Source organism: Leucopleurus acutus (genome assembly GCF_964270905.1).
Source record: "Leucopleurus acutus genome assembly, chromosome: X".
Classification (NCBI taxonomy): domain Eukaryota; kingdom Metazoa; phylum Chordata; class Mammalia; order Artiodactyla; family Delphinidae; genus Leucopleurus; species Leucopleurus acutus.
In genome coordinates, this window is record NC_139148.1 from 128,195,314 (window position 1) to 128,216,273 (window position 20,960).

General features: G+C 45.1%; 1 protein-coding gene across 1 annotated transcript in view; it reads right to left on the bottom strand.

The window, feature by feature from the left end:
- Nucleotides 1–20,960, bottom strand: part of CD99L2 (CD99 molecule like 2) — a 109,493-nt gene that overhangs the window by 4,625 nt on the left and 83,908 nt on the right. Inside the window, exons 5-9 of the mRNA XM_082865224.1 lie at nucleotides 18,981–19,049; nucleotides 18,770–18,865; nucleotides 16,395–16,460; nucleotides 2,374–2,412; nucleotides 1,771–1,890 (exon numbers count right to left, since the gene is read on the bottom strand). Coding sequence (XP_082721350.1) covers nucleotides 1,771–1,890; nucleotides 2,374–2,412; nucleotides 16,395–16,460; nucleotides 18,770–18,865; nucleotides 18,981–19,049 — 390 coding nt within the window. The remainder of the gene's footprint in view (nucleotides 1–1,770; nucleotides 1,891–2,373; nucleotides 2,413–16,394; nucleotides 16,461–18,769; nucleotides 18,866–18,980; nucleotides 19,050–20,960) is intronic.

Here is a 20,960-nt window from a genome sequence, read left to right on the forward strand (position 1 = left end):
TGGCGAGCGTGGAGCGCCTGGGAAGCCATGCTTACTATAAGGTTAGGCCCAGCTTTTCGTTTCTCGTTTACCCAGCATGCATTTTAAAGTCTCAAAAGCCATCCCGTGGCACACGAGCCACTGGCCCAGCTCTGCAGTGGATTGCACGCATGTCACTGTTAGGGTTACAATGCTGAACTGGGGTGAATGGTGGCCCCTAAAGGCTATGTTCATGTCCTCACCCCTGGAACCTGTGGATGTGACCTTCTTTGGAAAAACGGTCTTTGCAGATGTGACGAAGTTAAGGATCTCAAGATGGGATCATCCTGGATTTAGGGTGGGGCCCACACCTAAATGACAAGTGCCCCCCTTTAAGAGACAGAAGATGACACAGACACAGAGGAAAAGGCCACCTGAAGACAGACGCAGAGATTGGAGTGATGCAGCCATAAGCCAGAAGAGGAAGGAAGGCTCCTCCCCTAGAGCCTCCAGAAGGAACCAGCACTGCTGCCACCTTGATCTTGGATTTCTGGCCTCCAGAACCATGAGAGAATAGATCTGTTGTTTTAAGTCTTTTGAGCTGGGATAAGTGATAGCTCTAAGGCCAACCCAGCCTCCAGCTCTGCACTCCCTCTCACTCTTCCTGTTCACACCACTCTACAGCCAAGCTTTTGGCACGATAGCAAGTGGGTGGGAACTCAAGCAGGGCAGCCGTGAACAGCTGTGCAGGTCATGCGCTGAGATGTGAACCCTGTCCCTGGAGCACCGCTATGCACAGCCTGTGGCACACCGAACACAATGGAGACGGCAGCAATGTCCACACACAAAGCATTCTGGGACCCAAGTCGTTTCCTGGGAAGCTCAGGTCCAGGCTAGAATTAAGTGCAGAGGCCCAGAGCAAGGGAAGGGGAAGCCTCACAGGGGATGGTCCTGAGCTGCAGGAAAGAGGAAAACTATGGCTGAGTCAGGGTCTCTCACTTGAACTAAAAATCGCCTGTCTTCAACCAGAGACACTCTTGGCAAACAGCGACACATCGACACTGTGCTTATGAAACCATCGATAATGGCATCCCCACGGGGCTCCCCCCGACACGGGCTCCCCCCAAAACGGGGCTCCCCCGACACGGGGCTCCCCCCCGACACAGGGCTCCCGTGGGTGGGCGTCTCAGACACATTCCATCTGTAACTATTCAGTTCACACACCTCGGATAGAGTCACAGCTACAGCCTAAAATGAAAGCCGCCTATGTTACGAAGCTGGTGTGTAACGTGGGGGGGGGGGACCACTCTCCTCTTCCTTTAAAACAATTCATGATTCTCTGGCTCACGGGGAGAAGCGGGGGGCGCTCAGGCAGCGGGCAGCGGCGCCTTGGGATCTGAGAGGGAGGGGAGGGCTGCCAGGACCTCCGAGGTCCCGGGGATGCCTGCCTTCTGCCTCTGAAGGGCCCAGGGTGAGGTCTGAAGCCACGTGGATATCCAGGGGCTCTCCTGTTCTATGAGAAACCCAGGGCTCACCCTTGGAAGATCAAGGTCACTGGGCCCAGCCCAGTCCTCTCTTCCAGGCCGCTTTCACTTCAGTTTGGCCGATGTCTGTCCCCAAGGGTTTTAAAGTGCAGCACCACCTCCACCTCAGCCCGGGGAGATCTGCTGAGGAGGTGTCTTGGGCAGGCTGTGGAAGGTTACTGAATCTTAACTTGCTCGGGGTTCTGCCCCTTCCCCTCCAAAGCCCTGGCCCCTCTGTTCACGTCGAGCAGCGGGAGGGTGCAGGCGGCCGCAGGGCAGGTCCACTTACGCTGAATGCTGAAGCAGAACTTCTTCTGCTGGTAGGAGATGTAGCTGGAGACAGCGCCGATCAGGGCCATGGCCAGAGCGCTGGCCACGCCGGCAATGGTGCCGGTCTCTGCTGACATGCCTGGGGAATGCAGAGAGGCGGGGTCAAGCCCACGACGCCACAGGGATTGGCCCAGGCACCTGGCTCCCCTCTACCCGGCGAGCTAAGCTGGTTCTAGGGCCCGTGACCCCCAAGCCAGTGTGCGGGGCTGTGCCACTTATACCGAAGGGCGGAAAATGACACAGTGTGCCCACGGGTCTACCAAGTACTTCCCGTTTTCCGTAAGGATTTCCATTTTGAGCGGCTTGAAAGGTGGCCGTGGAGGCGCTGCAGCCTCCACCCCGCCAGCTGAGGCTCAGATAGGCCAGCGGGCTGCCCCTGGGGCCACTTCCCCGGGATCCAGAGCTTCACGCTCAATCCCTTTAAATGGCTGCATTCCTCTGCTGGTGGCCTCACTGACGGGTCTCTACCAGGAACCGTCACGGGAGGGTCGGGAAGACCAGCTCTGAGACGAAAGCGGGCCAGTTTGTGGTTTCCAGCGGAAACCTCGGGACTCAAACTCACCGGATCCTGAGTCGTCCTCGCTGCCATACTGGCCATCACCTGCAGAAAGGACAAAAGCCGTCAGTGTCCTCCGTGACCACCTGCTGGGCGTCGGGAGGGACAGCCCCTTCCCGACTGGCTGAGCCTTCCGGGTCCACCTCTGCCCCAGGCCCTGCCAGCACAGCCCCTGTGGGCTCTGCCCTGACTGTAGCAAGACCTGCTTCCTTATGCCTGTCACCTGCCAAAGCCCAGGTGGGACGTTTTATTTTTGAAGTGACAGCGACTGTGCACTGAGAACGTGTTACATCCTGGCTCTTCACACGCAGTCCGCTGGGGCAGGTGCGCCCAGCAACCATCCCCAGCGATAGCGCAGGGAGCAGAGGTGCGCAGGTGGGGGACTTGCCGGCAGGTGGCGGAGCTGAGCCCACGCCAGGCGAGCCTGCCTCTGAGGGATAACACTGCGTGGGTCCCATGCACCTAGTGTCCCCTGTAAAATATATTTATCGTTTACCTAATTATAGAAACACGGTGATGTAAAATCTTGTTTTAAAAAAGGACGAAAGACCAGCATGGAAATATTTCACCATCCTACTACCCAAAGAGATTTACAGTTAATATTTCAATTTCTTTTCCTCCTGTCCTTCGCCCTTTACCTGGTTTTCTTCAAATCCAGGTGCTTCTGCTCATGTAACTTAGGTGCACATACGGCGCCCTGACGATATGCTACAGAATTAAGTGGTAATCAGGAGTTTTTTAAGGGCCATCCACTTCTGGCTTGGCCTACAGTTTGAGTTGTTCTTGGAACATAATCCAATGCAGGCTGACAGTCGCCTATCTGGGATTTTGAAATTCAGAAGGCTCTGAAATACCACAGAGATGGAGAACAGATCAGTGGTTGACAGGGGTTAGTGAGGGTGAAGACGGAGGGAGTTGGCTGTGATGAAAAGAGGGAAACCGGAAGGATCCCTGTGGTGACAGAAGTGTTCTTTTCTTAACTGCAGTGGTGGCCACACAAACCTACATGTGATAAAATTTCATAGAACGAAACAGACACTCTCTCTCTCTCACACACACACACACCCTGCCCAGACAGCAGCTCCCTAACAAGACACCGGTGCCATTTAGGACATTAATTAGCCTTGAGCACCCCCTTCACAGGCACCCTCTTCTTCTCAGGACATAATGCTCATTAATGGAGGGAGCCCGTGTTCCCAGAGCCCAGGGTTCTTGGCGGAAACTGCTCTAGTGTGCTGGGGGGAATGAATTGTAACAAATGTACCCCCTCCGGTGGGGCATGCGGCTAATGGGTAGGCTGGGGGCGTGGGGAACTCTCTGTACAATGTGCTCAATTTTGCTGTGAACCTAAAATTGCTCTAAAAAATAAAGTCTTTTTTTAAAAATAAGAGTCTTGGGGGAGAAAATGAGGTCTGCTATGTTCCCACCTGGGACTGAATCCTCGAGTTAAATGCAGTTTACAGACATCCATGATTGGAAATGAATGGTTGTTTACAAAACAAGGAGCAGTGGCATTTTCAAAAACACAATCACTGCTGTCGGAGGAAGCAGAGCAGAGAGGAGGACATGAGTCACCCTGTGCGTTAACGTGTGCACAGCGAGGTCACTTGTGAGGACTGGCCCATCACTGGTCCCTTCTGCTGCGCCAGAGGCGGCTGTCATCAAGGGTAGCGGCTACCCCTCACAGGCGTCCTCTGCTGACGTGTTCATGTCACTAGATTTCCAGATAGGAATGAGCAATTCAACCCACTCTTTGGTTCGCCTTGAGCTGGAATGAAGCTGAGTGTTCCCAAGTCTCCCTTTCCCGATTAATCCTTGATCACGAGGATTCACAACAACTTGAACCTCACAATCTGTATGGCCAGGAGCTATGAGGGTGTTACATGAAATGTAAACAGGAAGGCCCCCTGATCTCCAGGGGCATCTGGAGAGCTCTGGCTCCCCCTGGCCGTCAAAAATATTCAAAAGCTCAATTCTTCAGTCTCTAGGAATCCCTGACTGTCTGACCATCTGTGATTGGACAAAAGCATTTTTCTAAGAAGATGACAAATAAATGTTACTCCCTCCTCAAAAAGAAATGTGACCCCATCCTGTGGGTCACTCACTGCTCAGATGGGCACGTGGGCTGAGATACTAAGAGGTTAAAGAACAATTGGAAAAGAAGACCCCAGGCATTCTAGATCCTTCCATCCCTTCTAGTTGCATGAGCCTGAAGTAAAGTCAGCCACCAAGGCTTGCCACTGGAGTTAGCCAAGCCAATGTCACAGTTTGGATCCCTATTTGGCCACTGAGCTCCATTCACTTCCTCTGAGCACAGGCTGAACCCAGCTCCTTTACGAAATGCATGCCATGCAAAAAGTGGTACTGGGACAACTGAGGCCCCACTGGCAACACAAATTTATCCAAACCAACACCACCAATGGGAGTAAGTTTCCAATACATATAAAATGGATGAAGTCATAAAAGCACTACAAGAAAATGCAGGACAACGTTTATATTGTCTTGGGGTAATGAATGACTTCCTAAACCTGGCCCTCAAGCCAGGAGCCTGAAATGGAAAAGATTATATCAAAAGTCAAAACTTCCATACTAAAAGTACAAGAAACGAAAGGGAAAAATGGATAAATTGGACTCTGTCAAAATTAAAAACCTTTGTGCTTCATAGAACATCATCAAGAAAGTGGAAAGACAGCCCACAGAATGGAAGAAGACATGGGCAAATTCTATATCTGACAAGGGATGAGTATTGAGAATAAAGAACTTCTACTACTCAATAAAAAGGCAAATAATTCAATTTTAAAATGGACAGAGGATAGGAAGACACTTCTCCAGAGAGATATACAAATGGCCAATAAGCACACGAAAAGAGCTCAACATCCTTAGTCACCAGGGAAATGCAAATCCAACCCACGATGAGATACCACCTCACTCGCATTAGGATGGCTACAATCCAAAAACGGTAAATAGGTGTTAGTGAGGATGCGAAGAAATTGGATCGTTCAGGCAATGCTGATGAGGATGTAAAATGCTACAGCTGCTGTGGAAACAGGTCGGTGGTTACTCCCAAAGGTAAACACAGAGTTACCACAACACTGAACAATTCCACTTCTAGGTATAGAGACCCAAGAGAATTGAAAACACCTGACCACGCAAAAACTGGTACACTGATTTCATTGCCGCATTAGTCGTAAAAGCCAAAAAGTGGAAACCACCTAAAGGTTCATCGATTGATGAATGGGTAAATAAAATGTCTTTGGAAGGTATGAAAAGAGATTAATAATCCCTAATGTAAAAGGAGCCCTTACACATAAATGAGTAGAAAATGGGACAATGGGCATGAATAGGCAATTCACACAATATATTAAGAGTGTCTAATAAGACAGAGGTGAAAAAAGTGTTTCACTTCTGGGATGCAAAGACATGGAAAATTTAAACAGGATAGCATTTTGTACTAATCAAATCTGCGAAGATTACAAAACTAAAATACCCAGTGAAAGTGAGTATATGAGCAAACAGACAGCTGTTTCCTTCCTAGTGGTGGAATGGCAGCTGGCACAATTGGAAAGGAATGCCATGTGGCGGTACACTCAGAGAGCGGCATCTTTAAAAATGTACACCTCCTGTGACTCAGCAGTTCAAGTTCTAGGAATTTGTCTGACAGACGATTAAGGTTTTATACATCTGGCGATGAGGAAGTTCATCCCAGCACTGTGCACAGTAGTAAAAAGCTGGAGGAAAAACCCTCTCTGTACAAATATAGGCCCTGGTTAAGGAAGTCGCAGTGAAACATAATATTACGCAGTGGTTGACATGACTTTTTAAAGGACTCCCTAATACAGAAAAAGATATTCAGGGTATTATTGAATTTAAAAACCTGATTTTAAAAAGGTAACACGATCCCATTTTTGTAAAAATATTTACGAATATATACCTTATGCATAGAAAGAGTACTCCCTAGATGGCAAAACAATAAACAACTATTTTTCATAGAATGTTTAAAATATGCAAGCCTCACGCAAATCTATCCACATCTGCTTTCCCACAGCTGGAGAAATAATTCAAAGAGGTCATTTCACAGGTCACTGGCAGGACCTTCATTTTCATGGACGATATGTTTTGTATCCTCACCTGCCTTCTGAGTTCACAATTATACATCACAACTACATACCAAAGAGTCTAGAGTCGCCTTCTATTGTACTAGAAATTCCCCGGTACAGCATATCTCAGATTACAATTTGCTTTGAGTATAGACACCTATACATGTAGATAGTTATGGAATGCCAGAGCTCTAGGGACCACTGTCATAGCGATAGTGACTGCCATAGCTGTAGGGACTGCCACCATAGCTCAAGGGACCCCATAGCTATAGTGCCCACCATAACTATAAGGGCTCCTATAGCTATAGTGACCACTGTAGCTACAGAGAACACTGTAGAACAGGAGGCATTACCCTGTTGTCAACAGAAATGTTACCTCAGCATCTTCCGACATAAAAGACAACAATGTACACACACTGATACGTACAGACATATCAATCTTGAGTCACAACAGCCGCATGCCTGTCAGACAGGGATGCAAGGCACTGACGTGTCCCTCACTGACAACTGTGCAATTCCAGTCTCACAGCCAGTGCCTGACACGTCTGATTTGCCATGGGCATGGAGAGCCACGTGACAGTGGTAGATAACAGCTAGAACGGCCGAGGGGGGACGTTCAAGTGTTTCAGGACCTTTGTAAGTATGCTAGACTTCCAGCAGCCACAGCTAGGAGTTTGAGATTTTAAAAATTATCTTCATATTAAAAAAGTGGCAGCAGGAATGCAAAGTAAAATTTTAAAAAACTGAAAAATGAATAAACAAAGAGGGACAAACACTTGCTTCAAATGACCCATGGTTACAAAGTCAAATCGAACTGAAAAGAGTCAGCCAGAACATGGCTCCCTGAAAGTCTCCAAAGCCCAGATCTCCTCCATCCCCCACCTCAGGGAAGAGAACGGTCACCCTACCCTCTAGGTAACGTGACAGGTGCCCCAACCCAACACTGAGCTGTACACCCCACCTACCTATGGCAAGCTCCCAAGACACCAGAAGTTATCTCAGAGAAAAGCCCTGTGTTCACGCTGCCCTCGTGCGTGCGTGCATGCGTGTGTGTGTGTGTACGTGCACGTGTGTTGGGGGCAGGGGCTCTGAGGGAGCATGTGGGTTTTTTCACATTCTAGAACACTAGAACCAGAGAGCTGTTCTTCACATCTGAAACATCCTATTTCTTCATGTTATGAAAGCTGAAAAAAAAACCAGAAATGGGTCCATAGAGAGACATAGAAAGGGCTGTCTGGCGGCAAGTCCCTAACTTTTTTCAGCTCCCAATGGAAGGCAATGTTTCTGGGGTAAAGCCCTTCCACTTAAGCTCTTTAGCCATGATTATGCTCCCATCGAGACCCAATCCCCTGTTGCATGAGATCAACTTAATGGCTTGGAAGGGACCATGACAGCGCCCAGATATTTCGAGATAGTGACTGTAAATACAGTCAAAATGGAAGAGGAACGATTTCTTTAGACTCGGGAGGGAAAGTAGATAAACACAACGTGGTATATCTACACGAGGGAATATTATTCAGCCGTAAGAGGAAATGAAGTACTGAGCCGTGCTATAACGGGGATGAACCTTGAATACATGCCAAGTAAAAGAAGCCACGCTACACGATTCCACTTAAATGAGGTACCTAGAGTAGTGAAATTCACAGAGGCAGAAGGTAGACTAGTGGCTACTAGGGGCTGCGGGGACGGGAGACCGGGGCATAACTGTTTAATAGGTACAGTTTCCCTTGGGGAAGGTTCTGGAGATGGATGGTGGTGATGGCTGTAGGCTTTCGATGATTAAAATGGTAAATGTTATGTATATCTTACTACAATAAAAAAAATTAAACTCAGTAAGGAACCCTGGGGGCCTGGAAGGCTCTAGAAGACTGGAGGTTCCAGGTGGGGAGCAAGCAGAGGCCTCAGAAACAAGTGGAATGAAAATTCAAAGGCAGGAAGCAGTCTGCCGAGTCTGTCCAGGCACCCGCGAGACAAGAGGGGAGAGCAGAGGAAGCTGTCTGTGCAAAGCCCTGGAAGGCAATCCAAGATGCAGGCTCCTGGGCACCAGAAGGCTGCAGCTGGAGGGAAAGAACACTGGAAGCTACCGCCAAAAAGAGCTTCTCATTTAACCCTGGCAAGTAAAGGTGATGGGCTCCCGCTTCACACGTGGGGACACCTTCACACACCTGGAGGGGAATGTCTACATCTCTTTAGAGGTATGGGTTTTGACTCTTGCCTCTGGTTTTAAGAACTGCATGCTTTGGCCTTAAAAACTACCATCTGGGAGTGAAGAGTGCTCAATCTGGTTCTAATATGAAATTTTCTTTTTTGACTAAAAACAATGGTGCAGTGTTTTCTGCTAATGACATCCCTGCTCCCCTCCACGCTCTTTCCCAACTGAGGACAGACACCAGGAGCCAGAGGAAGATCAGGTAAGGCGTTCGCTTCACGAACAGGGCTTCCGAGTACTTCTCCGCTCCCCCGCCCCTCACAAAACCACCTCGGGGAGAGCTGGGTTCACAGATCAGATTTATAGAGTTCACCTCCCGTAAGAGTGCACACTTACCCACCAGTTACATGAGGGGCACAGCCTCCCTCATCGTTCCCTTTGGGGTCCAAAAGAAAGCATTTCATGCCACGATGCCATCACTCATGTGGCCCAGAGGGTCGTCAGCCTAGCCAATCAAATGTGTCACTCTTCACGGGAAAGCGTGGGCGGGAGGGTAGAGAGCAAAGCCAGGTGTTTGGTCCATCCTGGTCCCCTTCACTTCAGGAAACTTTTATTGGGGGTGTCAGGGATACACAAGGAAAAAGGTGCCTGCTTTCAGAAGCCCAATATAGCAGGAGTGAAAAAGCTACACATGACTCGGTGTGACTCAGTAATGACAGGGGCTATGCTGTACCAGCAGGATGATGGAAGTTCTACGAGAACCAAAGGCACGAGATGGGCGCTGTGCCACAGGGCCACAGAGGGGAGGGGCCTCCAGAGAGGAGGGGATCTTTGAGGTGTCCCTTAAGGGATCAGTGGCTGAGCATTTGCTAGACATGAGTGGGAATTCATCTGGTGGAAGAAAGGCATTTAAATAGAGGACCAGCATGTGAAGGCACAAAGATAGGCATGGACCAGCTCGTTCACATGTTTGGAGGCGAAATGGAGTTGACGGTCTAGGGCAGAAAGATATGTCAGCAGGATAAGGGGCTTGAACTTATCTTATAGGCATTAGGGAGCCACTCAAGAGACTTGTTGTTGTTTTGGCTTAAAATTTTTTTCCCAACAATTAAGAAAAAGCTCAAACATTCAAAAAAGTTGAAAACACTGTACAGTGAACACTCATATACCCACCACCTGGATTCTATAATTAACAGTTTACATTATTCACTTTATCATATGTCCATCCATCCCTCTATCCATCCAATCTTATTTTTGTGATGCATTTCAAAGTAAGTCTCAGACATCTGTATGCTTCACCCATACACATACTATAACCTAGAATTCCATGTTTGCTTGTGATTCCTTTTTTAAGGTAAAATTTACATATAATAAAATACTAACCTTACATGTACCATTTTGTAAGTTTTCGCAGATGCATACACCTGTGAAACCCATACCCCCACTGAGATACAGAATTAACATCAGTCCAGAAAGTTCTCTCATGTCCCTGTCCAATTAATTTGCATTCTCACCGCAATCCACAGCAGCCGTGGATCTCATTTGTAACATTAGAAATTAGTTTTACAAATATTAGAACTTCACATGACTGGGCTCATATAGTATGTACTGTTTTTTTCACTGGCTTCTTTCACTCAGCATAATATTTTTGACATTTATTCATGCTATTCTGTATATCAGTAAGTCATTCCACTGTATGAATATATATCACAATTTGTCTATCCATTCTCCTATTGATAGTTAGGCTGTTTACAGTTTCTTTTGTTGTTGTTTTGCTATTATAAATAAAGTCGTTTTTAGAATTCTGTTATAAGTCTTTTTTGGACATAAGCTCTCATTTTTCTTAAAAGTAAGTGAAATTGCTGGGTTACTGGGGAGGTCTATGTTCAGTTTTATAAGAAACTTTACATTCACACCAACAACGTACGAGCATTCCAGTTGCTCCACTTACGCACTAACATTCAGTATCTGTCAGTCTTTCCGATTTTAGCCGTTCTGGTGGCTGTGTTGTGATAACTCATCATGGTTTTCATTCGCATTTCCCCAATAAAGATTTTGAGCATCTTCATATAACTTCTTTTATGAAGTGTCTCTTAGGCTCGTTTTTTTTGTTTGTTTTTGTTTTCGTTTTCGTTTTTGTTTTTTTGTGGTACGTGGGCCTCTCACTGTTGTGGCCTCTCCCGTTGCGGAGCACAGGCTCCGGACGCGCAGGCTCAGCGGCCATGGCTCACGGGCCCAGCCGCTCCGCGGCATGTGGGATCTTCCCAGACCGGGGCACGAACCCGTGTCCCCTGCATCGGCAGGCGGACTCTCAACCACTGCGCCACCAGGGAAGCCCTAGGCTCGTTTTTTAATTGGGCTGTTTGTCTTTTCATTATTACACAATAGTTTTAAACAGAGGACTGACAAGATCGTGTTCCTGGTGATTCTCTCTGGCAGCTGCATGGAGGACAGGCTGGAACCAGGAGACCAGTTAAGAGATTAAGGTAATGACCCAAGGGTAGGTGATATGGGCCTGGGCTTGAGGGGCGGCAAAGAGAAAGAATATTCCAAATTCCAAAGATACTAGCAGAGAGGATGTCTGGCATGAGGGGTTGAGGAGGTCAACGAATCCTCTTCTCAAAAAGCAACTATAACCCTGGACAATCAAAGACAGCCATTTCAGGAAACAGATTTAGTTCCTGTGAGAACACCTGGAATCTGAGGCCTTTTCCCCCAGGGTTGCTCTCATTTCCCCTTCTCCCAGGTCTTTCAGCAGCTAGTTTAACTGGGGAGAGGTGGACAGGCCATGGAAATCAGCAACGGCACTACAGCTGCCAAACGGGACCCACATGACTTGGAGAGCCAGCAGCTCCTTTAGCCTGAGCAAGCTAACTGGTCAACTAGCCAGGGATTTAACAGAGACGTGAGACAACCATAGGGGGCTTGATACACTCTCCACGTAGCCTTGGTTGCCCCGAAGCTGAGGACGTGCCCAGCAGAGACAGTACTGGTATTGGCTGAAGGCCAGCTACGGACAACAATGGAGCAGAATTGAGAGTCCAGAAACAAACTCTTACATCTATGGTCAATTGATTTTCCATAGGAGCCAAGACAGTTTAGTAGGGAAAGGAAAATCTTGTCAACCAGTGGTGCCAGGACGATTGGATATCCACACGCAAAAGGATAAAGTTGGACTCCTATTTCCCACCATACACAGATGAACTAAAAGATGGAACAAAGGCATAAATGTAAAAGCAAAACCAATAAAACTCTTAGAAGAGGACATAAGAAAACATCTTCATGAACTTAGTTCTTAAAACACCAAAGCATGATCCGTAAAAGAAAAAAAATTGATAAATCGAACTTTATAAAAAAATAAATTTTATTATTTGGTAAACAACACTATGAAGAAAAGGAAGAGACAAGCCACAGACTGGGAAAAAATATTTTTAAAATCATATACCTGAAAAAGGATTTGTATCCAGGTTAAAAATAGAACTAATAAAAGCAAACTGAATTTTTCACATGGGCAAAAAATCTGAACAGACTTCAAAGAACAGTATAAAATAAGAATATAAAAAGATGCTCAACATCACTTCCCATTAGGAAAATACAATGAAAAAACAATTAGATACCCCTACGCAAGTATTAGAATGCCTAAAATGAAAAAAAAAACAAAAAGCATACCCTGACAGAACCCTCTTACACTGCTGGTGGGAATGTAAAGTGGTGCAGCCACTATGGAAAACAGTATGGAGGTTCCTCAGAAAACTAAAAATAGAACTATATGATCCAGTAATCCCACTCCTGGGCGTATATACAGACAAAACTACAATTCAAAAAGATACATGCACCCCAATGTTCACTGCAGCACTATTTACAAAAGCCAAGACTTGGAAGCAACCTAAGTGTTCACTGAAAGATGAATGGATAAAGAAGTTGTGGTACATATATACCATGGAGTATTACTCAGCCATGAAAAAGGAATGAAATAATGCCATCTGCAGCTACATGGATGGACCTAGAGACTATCATACTAAGCAAAGTAAGTCAGACAGAGAAAGAAAAATACCATATGATAACACTTACATGTGGAATTTAAAATATGACACAAATGAACATATCCACGAAACAGACTCACAGACACAGAGAATAGACTTGCGGTTGCCAAGGGGGGAGGGAGGGAGGGAAGGATTGGGAGTTGGAGATTAGCAGATGCAAACTAGTATATATAGGATGGATAAACAACAAGGTCTTAACTGTTGTAGCATGGGGAACTATATTCAATATCCTGAGATAAACCATAATGGAAAAGTACACACATATATATATATATATATATAACTGAGTTACTTTGCTATACAGCAGAAATTAATACAACATTGTAAATCAAATATACTTCAAAAAAATTTTTTTAAACCCTGACAATATCAATTGCTGATAAGGATGTAGAGCAACTGGAACTCTCATTCATTGCTCATGGAAAAGTATTGGGTTGGCCAAAAAGTTCGTTCGGTATTCCCATAAGATGTAAGAGGTCGGGTTTCCCAAACGAACTTTTTGGCCAACCCAATATAATGGTACAGCCACTTCAGAAGACAGCTGGGAAGTTTACTGTAAAGCGAAACATAGATTTACCATATGACCCAGAAATTATACACCTAGGTATTTACCCACGTGGATTGAAAACTTACGCCTGTGCAAAAACCTGTATGTAAATATTTATAGCAGCTTTATTTATAATCACCAAAAGCTAAATGCAACCAAGATGTCCTTCAACAGGTGAATGTGGTACATCTAGACAATGAAACATTATAAAGAAATGACTTACCAAGCCATGAATAAACATATAGGAACCTTTAACGCACATGGCTAAGTGCAAGAAGCCAGTCTGGAAAGGCTACATACTGTATGATTCTAACCATATGACATTCTGCAAAAGGCAAAAGCTATGGAGATGATAAACAGATTAGTGGTTGCACGAAGAGAAAATGGATTAGGGTTGAGGAAACAGAGAGTGGCTGAGTACCAAAGGGGTATACAGAAGAACTTTTATGGTGACAGACTGTTCTGTATGGTACTTGGGTGGTGGACACATGACCATATGCATTTGTAAAAACCCATACAAATGTGTATCACAAGGAGTGACCTTTAATGTATGCAAGCAAAACACCAACCAGGTTGGTGGCGGATCCCAGGATGGAACGTAGACTGTGACAAATGAATGTATCTGCATTATAAACGTATGTCAGAACTGCACTGAATGGAGGGGTCATAAAGGAGCTATGCAAGTAACTTTAGAAAGATGGTACTTTGACTGAAACTGTAAGGTAAAGACAAAAGAAGAAAAACAAACACTGGACTGTAGTTGGTAAAGCCGCGTCTCACAGGGGTATGGGTTAACAATTACGATTGCGCTATACACGTATCACACCAGAATTAAGCAAGTAAGCAAACAGTTGATGGATGGTAGGTTTCTCACTCTCAGAGAGAGAAGTTAAAGGTCAGCAAGAAAGGAATACTGAAATATGTCTCCAACTGTAACCTACTGCCAGAAGGCTTAAGTATGAACTCATGCTTAGGTTAACACAGATGCTGATGAACAGATACAGAAATAATTATAGATACATATATACACACGGTTTATTAATAAAATACATCCATGTACTTCCTGTTTCCTAGTTGTGCCCACTTAAAGGGTTTAGAAGTAGCAACATCCCACTCATGAATGCACTCCACACCCAGATCTTGGTTTCTAATACCCTTCCCTTTCAGTGGGGAAGAGAATGACATACCACCGGACGCTCGAGGAAGGAGACCCACCAGGCAACAGTGTTCAGGAAGAAGACGTGAATGAGAACAAGAAAGTGGGAGAGTGCCAGGTAGGGCCCAGGAGGAAAGAATGTGAAGGAGGAGGTGGTCATCAAAGTGAAATGCTGCAGAGGTCACATGGGACAGAGGGCTGTGACCACCAAGAGATGACTGGGGACCAAATAGCAACTCCGGGGGAATGGGAGGAAAGGCTTGCATACACTAAGGTGTAGACCACAGAGGGGACAATGACGAGATGAAACTGACTCAAGCTTCCCAGTCAGTGAAAATGCCAGGGAATGGAGGAGGCTGACGGGACCTGTTGATGAGAGACAGTCGCTACTACCTACAGACAAAATACGGGGCACCTACAGGGCCATTAGAAATGTTTTCTTGAGAAAAAATATACAACAGATAACATACTATCTCAGAAATACACTCCAAAACTATAGCTGAGTCTGTGTGCCTAAAACCCACAGTTAGAAAATGCATTAATTAGGACTGTTTTTATGCTGAAGATCGTCATTTATTTAAATGTGGTGTTTTATCTTCATACGTGGCACTAGCACGTTTGCATAGAGAAGACTGTCTGAGAACTTCATCGTGTGCTTATCATAACCTAAGGTTCAGTTTCACACTCGTATTTTTTGCCGGGACTCTCTACTTTCTTTTACTGACACCTATAATGACAGAGTATATCTTCTGCCAACAATTGATTATTCTTTACAAGAGAAATTCAAATATGAGCCTAATTAATGAATTTCCTAACACTTCTTCCTTGTTAAAACAGGTACTTTTAATAAGGAAACCCCTCTCTTCTCACCATCTGGAAATACCATTTGTCACCCGGGAGTAATTGGCTAATTTGCCAATCACGACATGTTACACTCGGAACTTGCTGTTACACTCACAACCACAACCACAACAGGGAATCACCAAAAAATGCTATACCCACAACTTAGCATCACAACAGGTTACCATCACAATAGTTACAATCATAAAAACTTACCACCAGAACTACAAGTTATAATCACAACATACCATCAGAACAGGTTACAACCACAAGTACCAACCACAAATTACAACCCTAACTTAATTTGCCACATCAAGTCTGGCTAACATTGTCTCCATACTAGGATCAGATCTTGCCAACATATTAAGATAAAAGGTTTAAATCTTTGGGTGATTTGCGGGGGAACTAAAACTACCGGCCTTGGGGGAGGGTGTGACTATGAAGGGCTGACACATCTGATACAATTTCATCGACCCAGACCCATGAGTGCATGTGTCCATGTGTCCAGACACACACACACACACACACACACACACACACACACACGCATGCAAAATCTGATGAAATCTGAATAAGATCTGTATGTGACTTAATAACAATATTGAACAACTGTCAGCTTCCTGGTTTTGACAATGTAACTATAGTTTTGTCAAGATATCAGGGGAAGCTGGGTGAAGGGTACACAGGAATTTTCCTAAACAATTTGTTTATTTTTACAACTTCTTGTGACTCAAACTACTGCAAAATAAAAAGATTTTAAAAGATATCTGACTTGCTACGGGTGTCTTAAAAAAGCTCTTGTCATGATGAGTTTTGCTCCCCCCAGCCCAAGAGTGACAGGCTCCCCAGGTTGCGAAGGCTGTTCCCAATGAGTCCTCTGACCTTCAGTTACTGTAACTGGTGCTGCCTTGGCAAACAGCTTCTGCTAGTGTGGACACATTAACCCATGCAGCAACTTGGCTTAAGGAACATCAGGGAAAATGTGTGGCTTTTCCAAACTGGCTCATAAATGCCCCCTGGAGCTGCACAGTCTCTGTATCATTCCAAGTCAACCCCAAACTGCAAGCAGGGATGTCTAGGAACTAACTACCTTTGATTTCCCAGAGTCTGAGTAAGAACACCTCCAATCAACCTGGTTGCTGTATAATCCCGTCTTTAACAAGAATAAGGCATTTGGACAAATCAGTGCTCCTACCTTTACCCCTGTCAGGTTTGTATTCACCGCCCCCTACTATGTCTTCAAGATCCTTGTCTGAAAAACCTGGAGAAAACAAAACACACATCTCAATGCCAAACACATTTCTCAGAGACAAGAAATTTGTTACTTAATGTTGTCCAACATCCCCAGAAAGTGACTGCCACTTAAGAGGACCCTTGATGAATGCGTAGGCAAAACTCTGAAGGGGCCCCCAAGATTCCTTCCCATCAGTGTACACACCCCAGTATGCCATGACTGGGTGCGAGTGGAACCATGCATGGGATGGCTATCAACCCGTGATTAGGTTATATTACATGCCGAGGTGAGCGGACTTTGCAGATGTAATTAAGTTACCACATCAGTTTGACTTGGCATTCATCAAAAGGCAGATTTTCCTGGGTGAGCCCTTTAAAACAGGGTTGAGGCCCTCCTGAGCTCAGACACTAGAAGCAATACACTTAGCCTTCCTCTCCCCCTCCCTGCTCTTCTCTACTCCCCCCTCCCCCTCCCCCCTTCTCTCCCCTTCCGTCTAGTCTCTGTTTTTTCTCCTGGTGGTCTTAAAGAAGCAAGCATTCACTTGTTCTAGAACTGCAAGGAAACGGTTCTCTGCCAACGAGCACACGAGCTTGGAAGACAACCCAACCTCAGCTGAGACTGCAGACCTGGATGACACTGTGACTGAAGGTGTATGAGGTTCTGAAGAGAAAAACTCAGCTGAGCTGTTCCTGAACTCCTCACCAAAAGAAGCAGCTTGTGATCATTTGTTATGGTGGTAACAGAAAACTAATACAAGGAAACCGAAAAATTAATTTTATTATAGCTCAACCGTTGAGTACACATCTTTTAATATTCTGTGATGAAGTGGGAAGCGTGCTCACGGCATTTCTGTTCCACTCCAAAGTCCTATAGTTGACTCAGAAAAGCACATGTGTGACTGTTTCAATTCGGCTTTTATCAGCTGCTTTCTGTCATGAAAGACTACTTTTACTAGAAAGAAAAAGAATGATGGGCTAACTGTGGTATGGCAGCTTGAGTATTTGGAAGGTGTTTTCTTGAAAATGAATGAAATGGGGCTGTCACTTTAAAGAAAACCACTGGCAGTACTTGTTGCCAGTGATAATATTTCAAACAAAAAAGAGACTTTTGAAAAATCTATATCTACCACTGCGAGCTTAACAACTTGCCAATACTTAAAGACTTTTTCTAATGAGATGGTGGTGATATTAACAGATGTGAATTGGGGGCACTGCATAATGAAATATGGCATTATTTGGAAGGTCAAAAGACTTAAGAACATCAATATTTTCCAAATGACCAATGCGCAATGCACAAAACCATGAATGGGTAAAGTTCCACTAAAAAGTACATGAGGGGGCTTCCCTGGTGGCGCAGTGGTTGAGAGTCCGCCTGCCGATGCAGGGGACGCGGGTTCGTGCCCCGGTCCGGGAAGATCCCACATGCCGCGGAGCGGCTGGGCCCGTGAGCCATGGCCGCTGAGCCTGCGTGTCTGGAGCCTGTGCTCCGCAACGGGAGAGGCCACAACAGTGAGAGGCCCACGTACAGCAAAAAAAAAAAAAAAGTACATGAGGATCCCTGGGGAGTTTAATGAAATCAACGATGGAAAATTCATTGATATGGTTTCACATTCTACGGTGCACTTAACCTATAAGAAACAACCAGTGGTCGAGTTTGGGTGTCTTACCAAAGAAAAATGATGTGAATCAATGATCTGAAAAGTCTATTAAAATATTCTCCCCCCTTTTCAATGGCGTGTCTCTTATAAGGCCAGATCTCCTTCATATACATCAACTGTAACAACATATCACAACTTGAGCCCAGAAGGAGATGGAGATGTGAGAGTCTAGCTCTTCTTTTTTTGGCCGCACCACAGCATGCGGGATCTTAGTTCCCCAACCAGGAAGTGCGGAGTCTTAACCACTGGACCGCCAGGGAAGTCCCCTAGCTTTCCTACTAAGATAGGCATTATAGAAATTTGCAAAAAATGTACAATGATACCACTTTTCTCACTAAACTGTCTTTATCTTGCCATAGTTATTTCTCATAAAATCTGCTATTTATGTTATTAACATGTGTGTGTTTGCTGTTGTTCATTTTAATTTTTTTTCAGTTTTAAGTTCAAATATGATAAATATTGATAGACGTGACCCACACCTCAATAGAGATCCTCCATAATTTGGGGAGTCCTGAGACCAGAACGCTTGAGAACCACTGTTGTAGGGTTCTCCTGGGCCTTGAAGCGCCCCCAGCTCTGCCAGGCCAGGAGTGGCTCTGTGCGCTGCTGTAGTTACTGAGCTACACCCTGACCGGGGAGCTACAGCACTGGCCTGTGCCTTCAACCAGCTGTGACTTACCTCCTCCTCCTGCACTCGGCTTCCTGTGGCCATGATCTTGATCATTTCGATCATCCAAGGCATCGGCCAGGTCAAAGTCTTTTTCGTCAGGGGGCCCTAAAACGTAAAAGACAAAGCCAGTTGGTTGAATTACAGGTAGCTCATTTGGACGTGGCCCCAGAGAGCTCCACGGGGTCCCTCCTTAGTGCCCTCCTCAGAACAGCCGTGTTACCTGCAGGCTTTGCTGGAGCTCTGGTCGCTCCCGGTCTCCTGGTTGTGGTGGTGACACGGTCCCATCTCTCTAAAGGGGGAAGGGGGACAGCAAGGGGAGCACAATTAGTAACACACACAGCAGCCCCTGCACGGCTCAGGGAAGTCACAGCATGAGCACAGCACTCCTGTCCTGGTCCTGAGGTCCCTCTGATGCCTCTGAAGAACCACCTTGAGGATGACAAGGAGATGTAAGAGGGTTTACAGGAGACGAGTTCTGCTTGCTTTTCTTCACAGGATGGGTGGTGAGGTGGACATGAGCCCACATTTGACCTGGTGATTAGTGGAGCTGGGACTTGAGCCCAGATCTACAGGAGACGACCACATGCTTCAGGGGGTCCCAGAGCTGGAGCACAACCCGAGAGCTCCAAGCCTTGGCTGTCACCACTCTCAACCCGGCACCGTAATCACAGGTAATACTGCCCAGGGATGAAGTGATGCTATGTTCCCAGTAGAGTATGGGAGTGTCTCATCAGCTGAAAGTGGTTACAACACCAACAACATAGTGTATATAAGTGTGGTTACTGCTGTTAATACTAGGTCTTTCAGCTCAACCATATTCCTTTAAAACTGTGGACTTCTTGCACATCAATTACGTAGCATGCCACACAGGAGTTTTCCAGTAGTTTTTCTTGAATTTCAAGACTCCCATAACTGTTCCTATAATTGGAAGTAGCAGAGGGACAGGAAATTTAAGGGAAGGGAAAGGCATAGACAGTGCTGTATTCAGTAAGCACTTAGAATAGAAGCAGCAATGTTTGTGGGGAAAAAAACCTCAATGACTTTTACAGATCAATAACGTAATCTCAAACTGCCCAGGTAATTTACAATGCATTACCTATCTTTTTTGGATAGAGCCTGGGGTTGTCTATGGATCAACGAATTATAAGTCTGAATCTTCTGGAAAGAGTGTTAAAAACACAGTAAGACAGGACCTGCCAGTTCTCACTAGCAATAAAGGGGGATGTCACATAATGATAAAGGATCAATCCACCAGGAACACATAACAATCGTAAATGTGTATGCACCAAACAAGAGTCTCAAAACACATGAAGCTAAAATTCACAGAGCTGAGAAAAGAAATAAACAAATCCACAAGCATAGCTGGGGACATCAATACTCTACTCTCAGCAACTGACAGAACTACTAGAATGAAAACCAGCAAGGATATAGAAGAACTAAACAACACAATCAACTAACAGGATGTAACTGGCATAATGGACACTACCCAATCGCAGCAGAGTAGGTAACTGTTTAAGCACCCATGGAATATTCACCAACAGATCACACCCTGAACCAGAAAGCAAACCTCAACAAATTTAAAAGTATTGAAGTGATAGAGAGTGGTATCTCTGACTATAATGGAATCAAACTAGAAACAACCAAACCAAAAACAAATAAGAGAAAACAAGAAAATCTCTGAACACTTGGAAATAAACAACACACTTCTAAATAAAACAACGGTCAATGAGAAAGTCTCAAAATGAAATTTTAAGAATAAATAGCCCTAATGAAAATGAAAATACAGCATATCAAAATATGGGGGATGTAACTAAAGTAATGCTGAGAGGGAAGTTTATAGCACTAAATGCTTAAATTAGAAACAAAGAAAGGTCTCAAATCAATAATCCAAGTTCCTAACCCAAGATACTAGAAAATGACGAGCTAGATACTAGAAAAACAAACCCAAAGCAAGCAGACAGAAGGAAATAATGTAAGAGCAGAAATCAATGAAATTGAAAATAGAAAAGTAAAATAGATCAACCAGACGGCTTGTTCTTTGAAAAAGTCAGTAAAATTGATACACCTCTAGCCTTACTAACAAATACAATTGAAGAAAAAACCCCCAAAATACTAATATAAGGAATGAAACAGCAGATATCATTATAGATTCTGCACTATTAAAAGGATAATAAGAAAACGCTATGAACAACTTTATGTA